At 44.0% G+C, this 14,155-nt stretch overlaps 1 protein-coding gene across 1 annotated transcript; it reads left to right on the top strand.

Annotated features, from left to right (window-relative positions):
- Positions 1-924: 924 nt before the first annotated feature.
- Positions 925-2,067, top strand: LOC146189574 (uncharacterized). Its single transcript, XM_084603295.1, has 2 exons — positions 925-1,053; positions 1,894-2,067. Exons 1-2 carry the CDS (start codon positions 964-966, stop codon positions 2,041-2,043), a joined length of 240 nt encoding a protein of 79 aa, XP_084459421.1. The 5' UTR covers positions 925-963; the 3' UTR covers positions 2,044-2,067.
- Positions 2,068-14,155: the final 12,088 nt, after the last annotated feature.

The following is a 14,155-nucleotide window of genomic DNA, read 5'->3' as shown; positions in this document are numbered from 1 at the left end:
CTTCCTTCGCTGAAAATAATAAATGTTCACAAATCTCTTTAGAGAACTGAATAAGAAATGGCTACTTAAAAAGACGATGGCACAGAAACAAAAATTCGTAAGACGTGCACGCCAAAGACATCCGCTAACGTCTTTTGCATGTACTGAGAATCTCATGACCGTTTCTTTCTCTGTTTGCCCGAAACAAATATCACGAGGCCGCACGTAAAATGGATAAAGAACCTGCACAGGCGTGGGTACTATGCTATAAGGCAATGTTTATGGCACGCACCTTGCCTTGTCTGTAAAGGTGTAAAGGTTCCTCAGTTTACACTACTTTCCTAGTCGAATCTTGTGGACTTTTTCCGTGCCACTGCATATTTGATGCAATAATTTTTCACACAAAGAAAGTGTCATCTTACCCACTAAAAAATTACAAGGGTTCCACGCTGCTGAACCAAATATTGAGCGAATGCATTAGCTGTGGGTGACCGAGCGTTCTTCTTCTCTTTTTATTCTTCCTAAGCCCACATATAAAGCCCGCTTTAACCAAGCCGTATGAACGTGCCCTAGTGGCTTAGAGAGGTAACGTGAATGCCAGGTTCCCAGCACGCTGATTCTGACATAACTGTCCCATGTGAAACGAGAGACCCAAGTTGGCAGCTCCTGCCAGCCCATGTGGGGTGTGACGTCACAGCGTCACGTGGGTAAGGCGTGGCTACCGGCCGCACTACCCTAAAGGCTTGGAACCTAGGGAATAGTATTGCGTTCGCAATAAAAACATCAATTCAGTACATAAAGTTGAGGTTAGAACAGAACCGTCTTTCTACAGTTAAGAAATCAACCATGCCCAACGGTTGAGGTGCTAAATCCTACGACCAGAGTCATCTTATTGTATTCAAGCTAGTGCTATAACACGCGAACTAAATATAACAGCTTGTCGCTTGCAGCGTCTCGGCCACTCTGCCTCCAGACTGCAGTCGGATGACGTGTAATCCGGAAAGCTGTCCTAAAGTAGAGTGCACGTGCGGCTCTTACAAAGACTTCTGTGGCTGCTGTGACGTTTGCTACAAGGTAAGTTCTGTCTAACATGAAATGTAGTCAGAATGATGACATTATCCTAAGCCCCATCACTGTTCTCCATTGTTATTTGTTCGCTAGTTACTAATCGTATTCTGTCCATGATCTGTTCCCAGCCTTTCTAAACTAGCAGCTGGCAGCTCTCTGTGTGAGCTCAACCGACAGCTTTATTTCAGTCGGCCCTTCATCTTTTCTTTCCCAACCGTAGCATTGTTTTAGAAGCGCCTAGCATTTGGCGTGTTGGCGTGTGTACACACGCTAGCATAAAATACTGCTACTTCTCGAGTTATAGATCAATAAGAATAATAAGTTTTGGTCCTTGGGGGATTGGAAATATTGCTGTTGGTATAATCTAGTAGGTGCCCCCGCCTCCAGAGCCATTACCACAACCGTCATCATTAACACGCACTTTTGCTTGCAATGTGCTGCAAAACTGCAAAACATAAGGAACTGCTTTTTTAAAACCGATACCGACGCACAGCGCAGTGCTCCCGCTCCAATCAAATTTTTCTGGTAAAATCGAGAAATCTGGCTTGCTATTTTTTTTAAAACTGCTTATTTGACAGGTCATGCTAATGATTCGTTTCCATAAAAACCTTTTCATCCCATGTACGTAATGACCTCTTCGAAAATTCGATTGGTCCTACAAGATGAATCAATTCATTACTTACGCCAATATGCCAATCTTCAAATTTCAAATACTTCACCGCAAAATAATTTATCGAAGTAGTATATTTGAGGAGAACGACAGTGTGATACAAGGGCTTTTACTCTGCAATTTTCAGTCTAGGTGATGCTTTTGCTTCACCTCCTGCGTACGTGGCTCTCACGCAGTGTCCAGAAGAGCAGTGCAACTCGTACTTCTTCGACGTGTGCACCAGCGACCACGAGTGCGTGCTGGACAATCCCGACACCCGTTTTGAGACAGGCGGAGTTGCGCACTGCAAGCCGAAGGCTGCCACTCAAGCGGCGCACACTTCTTGAGCCTTCGCGGATCAACCTATGCCTTCCCAAGCTTCAGAAAATAAAAAAGTAAAAATATTTTTAGAACCCTGAATCATTTTACTATCTTGTTGACTGAAATAATTCTGTAAATAGTGACATTTCAGCCGTCCTGGCATACAGAGAAAATGCCCTACCTGTTACATGTGCTCTGGATTCAATGAATTGACACCGGCCCTCATGTCGCCAATATTATCACGCGGTGCAAGCAATTTAAATGAGATATTTTATGGATAAAAACTTGCCTTAATCTACGCATATTAGCATAGAATGTAAACATGACGTATGCTAGGATTCAAGCGCCTGGTGCGGGGCTTCACTGGTGCTATATTACACTTTATGAGGCTTCCAGAGTAAAACTACTGCTAACGTGATACAAAGAATATGCCACGCCGGATCCGTGAAAGGTGACCCTGTTCAGCTCAGAGATACAGCTCAGCCTCCTAGATGTCGCGCCAGGCGTAAAGCTAGATCCCCTTCAGTTCCTCAGGACTAAAAAGGTGAACCGCATAAAAATAACATTCCAGCTTTTTGAGGAAATAAAATTTGTTCCCTATATGCTCTCGTTCGTGCAGCTTTGTCATGAAACTTCGCTGCCATTTCATGACTTTATTGTACAGTTATTGTGCAGTTTATAGAGCAGGAACATGGCGACGATGCGGGCAAGTTTCTGCTAATAAAACATCGTTCTGTCTAATATACTCCTTCTTCTGGTGATCTCGTTTGTTTTCTGGATCAGATATGCTTGATTCGATAGAGCGCACTCTCCTGTCTGCTTCCAGAGAAGACGTGCGGTTCTTTCTAAGCGCAGACTTCGCACAAAAGTGCGCTGTGCACACCTCTAGCTCAGGAAAATTTTAAGCCTTATGAATCTTTACCCGAGAGACTGCAAGTTTCGTTTTTCGCAAATGCGCAAATAAGCGGTGCTCCTACGTGCAGGCCACCATGTACATAAGTGCTAATTTGCACCAAATTGTCCAAGCCATGCATAGTAGAGAGGAGAATGAGATACAGCGGAAGTAAATTTTTCCCGCGCCTCTAGCACTGGAAATTATATCAGGCCCTCGTTATGCCTTAAGTGAGAAAGATATAACAATGTGTCCGTTTAACTCTTTGTGTGCCTCAAGCACAGTTGTTGATGGCCATTTTGCAGGCTTCTTTTTTATATTGTTTCCTTACTTGTTTTTATTTCTTGCACCCTTTTATCCGCAGAATATCCCTTCTTGATGCCCCTTAAACTCTCAGCATGTAAACGGTCCTGCACGTTCTTTCACAGCATTGCTTTACTCAAAAACCTTTTGAACGTGTCCATATTTCGACTTGTCCCTGCGATGCGAGCCATGTGAGCTGGTGAAAAGTATGGTTTAGAATGGCCAAGCAGCACTAACTATAAATAAAAGCTCTTCCCTCATTATATTTCCTTCGGGAATACGGCCTATATGTCTTTATGCTACTGAAATAAAAAAGATCATCGGTCATCAACACACCGAAAGAAAAAATTACAGATGAACTGAGAGCGGTCTGCACATCGACACACTCACAGCGAAATTAACGCGCGAGGAGGGCACTTTTGTAAGCCCACACATGCATGTGCTCTAGCTCCAAAAAAGTAGGTGATGTGCTGAGCCTGTCATGGGGACACATAATTTATGAGGCAAGTGCATTCGAATTCATTTGAGATTTCACCACGGGCTCTCCAGATCAAGAGAAACTTGAAACTTTCAAGCGGCATTTTGCATCACTTCGTGCGGCCAGAAGTCATCAGGTACTGACTAATACCGATGAATCTCTAAAGATAAGAAAGTGGCTGTTACAAACGCCTGTGGTGAAAAACCCAAGAGTTGCAAAGAAGAAATAGCCAAAACTTCTAAGTTGCGCACCAACCAGTACGTATCAAAGGCAATGGCAAGCATTTCTACCAGAAATGGTTTAGAAAGAGAATAGGTTGGGGGGAAAAGGACGACCGGATGTCAACCAAAAGGTAAAGGAAAGCCGCCATTCTAGACGCAACAACTGCGTCTATTGCGCAGTTGTTGCGCAAAAATGTCTTCCCGCGGGAGAACAGGAACGCCTACAATGCATTGTAGGCGTTCCTGTTCTCCCGCTGTTAGGTACTGGCGCTGCTAGTCCGTCACTAGTGATGCTCGTCGCCATGAAATTCATAAGGTAATGACGCCGTTGTCGCCTTGGCAACATGCATGGCACGCGTTTCTAAACAAGACTTCGCGCATGTGATCCAGATGGTTGTGCTATATGTGGCTGCTGGCACGACGTCATACATGGCTAAGACTTTCTGTCGAACTATTGCAATGTGATTGATTATGCCCGTGCTGAAGTTGCGCTGCGCTTTCCCTCCGTGTATGATGTTCCATTGTGCGAGATGCCTGTGCGCTCCTCTAAGCTCCCTGTAGCTGAAAACACCGACATCCCTACCTTTTATTTTGCTTTCGTTCCCTTTAATTCGGCCTCTGCCCTCGCCAGCCTCTCCTCTTTACTCTTACCGCATCCACCGTACGTCATTACCGCCTTCTTCTTCCTTTCGCCGTTCTCATGATTTGCAATGGTCGCTATTCTACATATGCCTCCAACAAGTTTATGCTTGTCAGCTGTCCTTTTCGACGAATACGTCCGCTACATTTAGGCATTCTAGAATGCGCTCAACAAAACGAGTTGCGCCATTTTGTTTCAATTATATGCAATGGGGCATAATTTTTTATGTTGTTATGCTTACTTTTTGTGTGTTACCAAGTGCTCACATGTGCAAGAACTGAATTCCCTGTCATATTCCTTTCGTTATCCTGCTGTTTTGTTTCTTTTTCTGCTGGTATGCTGATACTATCTGCTTGCACTTTCAAAAAAATTATCTATCTTTTGGCGGGGAGGCGTGATACCGTCAAGCTGCAGTCTTAGCTTTTTCTACCTGTGATGAAAAATAAAGGAATTATTTTTAATGAAATGAGTCCTGCTCTCACCTACGAGTTCTCCGGTTCCCGCGCCTTTCCCCTGTAGCTGTCATGCCATCTTGTGCGACTGGGACTGATACGCTTTCTATCGACGTCCTTCATCAAGCCACGGCCACTGTCGTTCCGCCCCTTCGACAGAACCAGATACTGGCCCTGCTTCAGCGCTCATAGCTTCTTTCGATGGTTCCCATTCTTCCATGGGGCGCGGGTTGGCCATTTTGTACGAAATTAACACAGGTATGTATGCCCCATTGCGCCAGCAACCGTACCGCGTATTGGCCACCGAGTGGTCCTTCTTCCGTGACAAATAGACATTGTTTCGCAGGATTTAATGCAACGTAGAACGAATTCACTCGTCATAACTTAGTCAGCCGTGAAATGCGCATAGAATCGTGGACCAATAAATACATGGTCGTCTATGCAAGCGAACCAGCCACGCATCATAAGCAGTCATCTCAGTCATGTTTGTGAAGATGTTCCGACACGATGCTACACGATACCACATGAATCACATAACTGTGTAGAAAACATGGCGCGTCGTTGCTCCCCTCTTTTCTCGACGACGGCATCCAGCCGAGGTCATGGTGAATTGCGCGGGTTTTAGACCTCCTCAGAACACTACGCTAACGTATGGTCTATCGTAATCAGCAATTAAGTGTCACCGCCGAAGAATTGACGCGTTTGAATTGTGGTGCTGGCGAAGACTCTTGAGAGTTCCTTGGACTGCCAGAAGATCAAATCAGTCGATATTGTCGACCATAAACCCTGACTGCTCATTGGAGGGCCAAATTCTACAGTTAAAGCTCAGCTACTTTGGTCATCTGATGAGAAGAGAGGAGTCGCTGGAGAAAGATTTGATGTTGGGAAAGGTTGAGGGTCGCCGGAGAAGGGGTAGGCAGCGAACGCGATGGTTAGATGGCATCCTCGAGGCACTGCAGATGAAGTTATGTGATGTTAGGAAGATAGTGAGAGACCGGATAGCGTGGCGTGACATGGTCCATAGGGTCACGAAGAGTCGGACACGACTGAACGACTGAACTGAAACCATTCCTTGGCTGCTGGAAACCCTTTTGATTAGCTACAAGCGACTATAAGCGGTGTTTACGTCCGCAAAAGTGTCTGTTTCGAAACCCGACACACCCTCAGCGATATGAACGGCGTCGCTTCGAATGACCGCGGCTTGTCTTATTCTGGCATTACCTTGAACGCGTCAAGTATGAAAGGTCGTGTCGCCCACAACAGAAGTCTGGAACAGGTCCAGCACTAGAGTGTTTGTGTGAGTTTGTTCGTTGGCGTTGCCAATGCCTTCCGTTTTTCCAGCTGTCTGCATACAAAAACGTGGTCGTATAGGGAAGCAACGTTTCAACAATTCCGCTAGGAGCGCAATGTGCCATTATGAGCCGAATTGCAACAAATCTGCTACCGCGCAATGCTTATAATATACGCTGTAAGTAATCTTTCACGTCCAAATTAGCCACGAGTGCATAAAACCAAAAAGCGCTGTTCTAAATTGCTGCCATTAAAATCAAATCGTATACATCAATGTGATCCCTGGAGATTATCTACAAGGCTGAAGGCTACTGTAATTTTCAAACAGCTAAATGAAGTTTTCTTTTGGCCTTGAATTTTTTTCTACATTACGAGCATCGCAGAATGCCCTCATATTAAAAAAAAAGCTAATGTAGTGCAGAATTACTCAAACTGTCTTTCCCAATTTATATCTCAAAATATGTCGTCGATTACTATTTTTCTTCATCGTTTGTCTACACTATGATCATGCTGTCATTGACAGCATCAGGTACAAATGGGATGATCCATCCAACTCTCCATTTCGGGCAGCTTATCGTACTCCGAACAGTGGTCGTAAAACTCCGCTGTTTTCTTCCTCTGATGCACATTTTCCTTATCAGCACCAGTCTACATCGGCTACTCAGTACTGACTGAGTTCGAATTCCATTGAATGCCATACCATAGTAAGTACCAACACAAGAAAAATTGTTAATAAATCTTCATATATGTTTGCTATCCAATAATAAATATGCTGCCAGGCTAGTTGGTGATTCATGCTTGAACGAAGGCAGCGCAAAAAAGGACAACCACAAAAGAGACACGACACCAAGAACGCCATGAGGGAACACACAAAAATACAAGTATACTGTACTAGAAATCTCCTTCAATAAAACATGGTGCTGGGCTGGTTGGTGATTCAAACTTGGAACAAGTGCAGCACAACTAAATACAACCACATGACGCGGCACAAAGAACGTGTTCTTTGTGTCGCGCCTTCTTTGGTGGTTGTCCTTTTTTGCGCTGACTTTGTTTCAACTATTTGCTCTCATTTATGCATATTCTCCTCACATGGTCAGCATCACTGAAACATTGTTGCATGAGGACGTTCTAGACGCCCGCTTACGTTACGTTTCCGGTTAAGTTACGTTTACAGCCGATAGGCAAAGTGGTAAAGGGGGCAGCGTTGCTCGTGTTATCCGAGCAGACTTCAAAGCAACCTAGTCCTGAAAGCACTGAGTCTGTTTGCCGCAGAACTTTGGCAAATTGTAGTATTTCTGGTGCATTTTTTGGACCTCCTTCATCCACCACTGATGAGTTATATAGCCTCCATCAGTTCATGTTGAAAACAATTCAGGACGTGCATTTTTATGCGTATGGAAGAGTGTAATGCACCAAACGTTCCCTGGTCATTTGTGCCCCCTCATTCCCCCCCCCCCCCACACACACACACACACTCGCTATAGATCTGGATGGAGCTGGAGTATGTAAAAATAAATAATACGAATTTTTGAAAGAAATATAGTGTGGTGGCTGCAAGTAATTTAAGGGGATAATTTCTCGTTGTCTGGAACCAATGGAGAGAACAATACAAGTCTTAGGGTTTCTCCGTAATTAATTTAAAGAGTATCAACAAAATTCTATTTCCTTTTTTGTAGACCTTAGAAATCGGTTCAATTACCCCGTAATAAATCATGCAGCACCATATTGCATATGTTTAATTCCACCGACATGTACACGTTAAAACAGGTCGCACACAGGGCAGGTATACTGCAATATAGGCCTTCTTGCACTAGCTGTGCACTAAATGCGGTGCCGCGGTCCGTGATATCAACAGCTGCAGCGTTATGGCGAAGTACGATGGTTTCTACAAAAAAACAGCGATTTCGGCAGCAGTATCACGCTGGAGGGCTTTTGCTTCGCAATAACGTGGTAAATAATCGGTGGCAACAACAATCCACCTGTGCCCCGGAGATGACGTAGAAAACGGCCCCAATACGTCGGTACCGACTTGGTGAAACGGAGATTTCTGCGGAGCAACAGGTTGGAGAAAACCGGCAGGCTTCAGGCTTATGGCGCTAGCAGTCACGACAGGATTTCACATACTGTCTCACTGTGGCCGCAAGTCTGGGCCAGTAATACTTCTGCCGTATTCTTGCCATGTGCGACTGAAGTCATGATGTCTAGGCGATGGTTCATCGTGACATGCGCGCAAAACTTTGGCGCAAAGAGCATCAGGAACGACTAATAGACACATGGGCTGAGAGGCTGCAAATGTGCGTTTGTACAAGACGATGTCACATGCCACACGGCCAATGTATTGTGGAACTGGTGTGGCCCCTCGTGGGACGACGAAGAGACGGAAGTGCACTGGTGATCATGTTTCTTAACGGGCTGTTGCTGCTCTTCTATATTCACATATCATATTTGGTGGAGGTGTTGGGTAGAACGTGTGATGAACGATCTCTCATCGTTCCCTTTCAAGTCGGCTTTCCCACGTGGTAGTTACTCTAGCTATCACGAGCTGGCGTCAGCGTCGGTAGTTGACATTTACTATCGAGAAATGGCGCCAGCTTCGCGGCAGCATGAACACAGAAATTTGAGCTAGTTGCTTCATCTTCATCACTTTTTTTATTTCGTGGTAGCGCATGCGCTTCCGATGGTCATATTAGAGTATATTAACCATGAATGTTTCAATAAAGTTTCAGCTGTTAGTAGCGCTTGTCCTGTCGTCTCTACTTGCTCCTTGTCTCCTGTCGCAGCGCTGGTAAAATGATGAAGAAGGCAGCATGAGCACCACCACAGACCTCTTCCCTGCGCACGCGGGAAAAGCCAGAGAGGCATCGGCAACTAGACGCGAGCGGACGCATCCTAGCGGGAATTTTCCCGCCTGCTCGTCCTGTTCGGCCTCGGCGTTTATCCCGTGCCCTTGCGTGGGATAACATTCGCCCGTAACCTTTCTGGTGAGTCGGATGACCTAGATTTATCACCGTGTTTTATTGCTAGCAGGTGTTGCTGTTATTGCAGGAATAAATGCCTGTTGTCAGCACGTGATGTTCTTTTGTTACCAAGAGCACAGCCCGCCGTGGTCGGCGTGCGCTCGCTAGCGCGCACGACCACGGGATGGGGTCGGTGGTTTGGATAGTCAGCAGCGATTAAGCGAGGAAAACGTATTTATCCCCATATAACAACCCCACAATGTATGTCCTTTGCCCGACAGGAAACGACCTGCGTAGTAAAGAGGTCACCACGCCCATCGGCCTTCGGACAAGCCGCCGCATACAAGGCCGTTCATTCGAATCGGTTGCGCAACGGACTCCCCCCCCCCCCCCTCCCCCCCCCGCTGACAGAATACCCGTCACAACCGCCTGTTAGGCTTCCTGCGATCACCAGCGCACTTCGGGCTCTTCGTATTCTCATGAGGGGTCACACCAGTTTCACAATACATGTGGCAATATACACTCCACAAGAGTGTTTATTATCTCTCTGGTGCGTTTTTCGACTCATCTTTGAAATATATGCGCAGTTCGCGCCAGAACGCGGCATTCAGCAATACATATCTGGTCAGAGTTCCACTGCATCTATTATGAATAAAGATTATGGAGACCGAATGAATGAATGAATGAATGAATGAATGAATGAATGAATGAATGAATGAATGAATGAATGAATGAATGAATGAATGAATGAATGAATGAATGGCCTCCGCACTGGAGCCTCCTAAATGTTGTCTCCTGTACGGCTTTCCCTTTCCTTGGACGCTCCACTGGCGTGCAGCGACAGCTTCTCGACGCAACGAAACCAGTATATTTCGCGTAGAACTTTTGCGCAGAGTGCATTTATTACTGAGTGAAGGTATTTCTCCTTAGACCTCAGGAGCGAAGAACAGTCAGCCAGAAGAACCGAAAAGCCAGCCCTTGTTCCAGGCGCCACAGCCAGTCGCTGTCTTTGTTTTCTTCTTCGAGAGGCCGCGGTCTTCGCGCAGTCAGAAAAACGCGCTACAGGGCTCCCCGCCGACCAGCATCGCATACAAGCACTGGGCCACTGAATGGGGTCAGATATCACCCTGGTAAAGAAGATGCCTAGCCCTGACAGGGCCTGCTCGAAGGTATATATGGTGACAAACTGCATCATTTTCGGTCTCAGCAGCACCAGTGAGGCGGGATACTTTCAGTGTAGGTATATTGTAGGTTCAGTGTAGGTATAGTGTAGATTCAGTGTAGGTATAGTGTAGATTCAGTGTAGTAGCCAAATAAAATAATTTTTTTTTTTTTATGACGGTTGTAGAATTTCATGAGTCACTTTGCTGAAATATGTTTTTACTGTCTTCTAAACTAGGCTCGCGTGAAAAAAAAATAACGCTGCCCATGCAGAGCCTAGAACATTTTCGTCTAGCTCTTTTACATCCGCGAACGGTCAAGGACTTCCGACCAACACAGATATTTTATACCTGAAGCGTTATATTGTAATGTCAGGCAATGTTCGTGCGAAAAACATGCCACTAACTTGGAACACAGCGTTTTCAAGCATATCCAGCGTATCAGTTCACGCATGTCATTGCGGTTTTTGTGAAAACTAAGAAAAATCATATTAGCATTCTTTTAGAGCCGCAGTGCGCCGCGTCCATGGGGAGAAAACACCGTAGCGCAATTACCGCTTAGATGATTCAGCGCCGGACACGACCGCCCGAGAGACAAAAACTTCCATACTAAAGAGCAGAATGAGGCCACGGGCGTCAACCAGCCGGGACTAAATTACCTTCTGGAGCTATCACACAGCGCACGCAAGCATTGTTTATTTATTTTATTTATTCATATACCCTCAGGGCCCGAAGGCATTAAAGAGGGGAGTGGGAAAGATACATTGGTACAGGGTACAGTGCAGCATAAAACAACATAGGAGAAACAATAACACGGCGAAAATTGATAAAAGAAAAGAGGATTGGCGGAAAAAAAAAAAGCGGAAAAGCAGTTAAGATAAAAACAAAAACATTTCCGACAGTCAACAATGTCACCGAAAACGAACAAAAACAATTGACTACCATCTATAAATATAGATTACATGCGGCAGTCTTAAAAGAATTTGGATCCGTAATATCAGCAATGTGCCTAGGAAGGTGGTTCCAACTGACAGAAGTGTTTGGAACAAAAGAATAAGAGGCCTGTTTAGTACGACATGACGGAACACCTACTTTGTGAAGATGATCAATGCGACCTGAAACATATGTGGGGGTAGTTAGTAGCCGGCTCTTAAGGACAGGATTGTGGTAATAGATTTTGTGAAATAGGCATAAGCGAGAAATTTTTCTGCGTAGCGAAAGCGGTGGCAAAGGGTGGCTTGGACTGAATGCGTCACGTATTAATTTTGGTACCCCTACTGATCATGATAACGCATACACAGACACAAGAGGCTAAACCCTTGCTTACCCGGAAAGAATAATAACGAAAGATTTCTAAACAGTGAAAAGAAAACAAACAAATAATATGAATCAATAACACGTACCAGTATTATTCACTCTAAAAGACATTTAGAGAAAAGGAAGGAAATGAATGGGCAAACGGCACTTCACAGCGACGAGCACCAGTACATAGAGCTTTTACTCGTCGAATCATCGAAGGGATGCACCAGAGAAAGTATATATATATATATATATATATATATATATATATATATATATATATATATATATATATATATATATATATATATATATATATATATATATATATATATATATATATATATATATATATATATATATATATATATATATTAATGGCAACAGGAGATGTCTGCCTGGTGGCCAGAGAAAGTAGTTCTCCTGACTGCCAGATCCTGGTACCTCGGTGTTCATGACAAAAAAGTCATGCAGCGTTAAGCGAGGTACAGCAGGTGCAACGCGCAGATCGATTTCTTGTCGGTCATCACAATTACGTTCCAAACCCTCGCCTTAAAGAAAGAAACAAGAACGGAAGCACCGAGACACATGCAGAACAAGCATGAACACGGGATCTTATAACATTTAAGGAATATTTTTTGGACGAAAATACTCATGCTGAGTGTTCAGAAATTCAGAAATTCAACAGAAACTTAAAGTGAAACATTTCAAACCGGCCGTTCTTAACGGGCTGTTTTCCGGTTCTGCAGAGTCGCATTGGTGTAGTACGGCCCCGTCAATGATGCATGATGTCACTGTAACAGTGAGGCATGTCTTCGCGACGACCTAACGACAGGTGTTTGCAGATATTTTGCCGCATTGGCGCTTTAAATATTGTATAAATACTTGGAACTAAATTGCGCCTCACTTTTTTATTGACTGAGAAATGGAATACTCTATAAAAGTAGCTTCTTGTGCTCTAATTTATAGTTTTGTCATTTAATTGAAGGTTGTATTACGAAGAAATTCGAAAAAAAAAAAGAATAAATGCTGCGATATTTACCTATCAGAATATCCATTATTCATGTGAGCTAATAAAACTATATTAAAACTTAAAAACGCTAAAATTAATTAGCATCAAAGTCGTTTGAAAATTCAAGTATACTATGATTTTGGGACACCACGAATTTGGCCCTATTTTATGTAAGTAGTTCGATTTCGGCAAAAAGAACAACTTCTACGTCATTATCTTCATTTGATACGCTGTACACAACCTCTGATTCTGGGACCTCCTTCTACATTCAAGTGTTTTGTAGCATGTTATCTGCAACGTGCAATAAACAAAACACCAAACTTCATAGCACTTTGCTCGTAAAGAAAATTGCATCCTTGTAAAGCTTTATAAATTTCAATTCTTGTCTCTTTAAAACCAGTCGGAGCAACCAAACTCTATCTGCCGACGCAGTGCTTTTGCTTCCGACCCCTTACTTGACAGTGTGGGAATTTCTGGCTTTCCTTCCACATCAGATGTTAATTCTGAGCATATACGAACAAAAATGTCTAAGAGTCACTGTTTTTGGCACGGTGTTCATCACTATGTTTGTTGCTTGTTATGAACGATTCATTCCATTTTTCGACACGAATGCCGCCGGGACTAGCAACGCCACGGGTACCATTCTCTGATGAGCATGCATTATAGAAAGTCACCTTCCACACACAATCTTACCCCATGGAAGCCGTTGTGAGCCTTAGACGGGTATAATCAAGGTTTTTGAAAATTTTAGATGCGCGTATGTTTTGTCTTCGACTGGACAGTGTGGTCACTACTGCGTTCAGAACTTGCTATGAAATTGACAAAACCAACTATGTGAAAGAAATGAAAAATCGCCGTGGATAGAGGTTGAGAGGATGGCGTATGATGTCTTGAACACCTCTTCTTCTGTAAAACGATATAGATTGGTGATTGAACTGAGGAATACGCCGTACCTCAAGGGTTTAAACAGCGGCCGTTTCTCGCGCAGCACTACTTATTGTATTTATCTAATAATATACAATTCCCTAAGATGAATGAGCCTGCTGCGGCGTGGCATATCTCTAACAACACGGAAGCGGAAATTCACACAGGGGATGACTTTCAACATACATACTTATCTTCTGAATATGCTGAAATCGCTGAAATATCTGCTGTGGTGACTTCACCGTAAATCAGGCGCAAGAATGGCTTTCATTAACAACCAGAGCGACTGCACAGCATCAGACAAGTAAACAATACGTCCGATGAAACAGATGACAATGCAGGAAATCATCTGGGGCCTAGGTTAGAAAGTTATTAAACAATTTCTTGTTAATTTCAGCGCTCACAAAAAGGCTCAGAAATTAGCGATCACTAATTGTTGTGGTTCGGTTGGTTAGATTATAGGAGTTATTATCGCGAAGTTGCAACTGGTAATACTGGATTGGTGTTATA

The sequence above is a fragment of the Amblyomma maculatum genome, chromosome 5, assembly GCF_055883805.1.
Source record: "Amblyomma maculatum isolate TAMU_Amacu chromosome 5, ASM5588380v1, whole genome shotgun sequence".
NCBI classification, from domain to species: Eukaryota; Metazoa; Arthropoda; class Arachnida; order Ixodida; family Ixodidae; genus Amblyomma; species Amblyomma maculatum.
The sequence above is the reverse complement of the archived record's forward strand: the minus strand, read 5'-3'. Positions and strand labels throughout refer to the sequence as shown.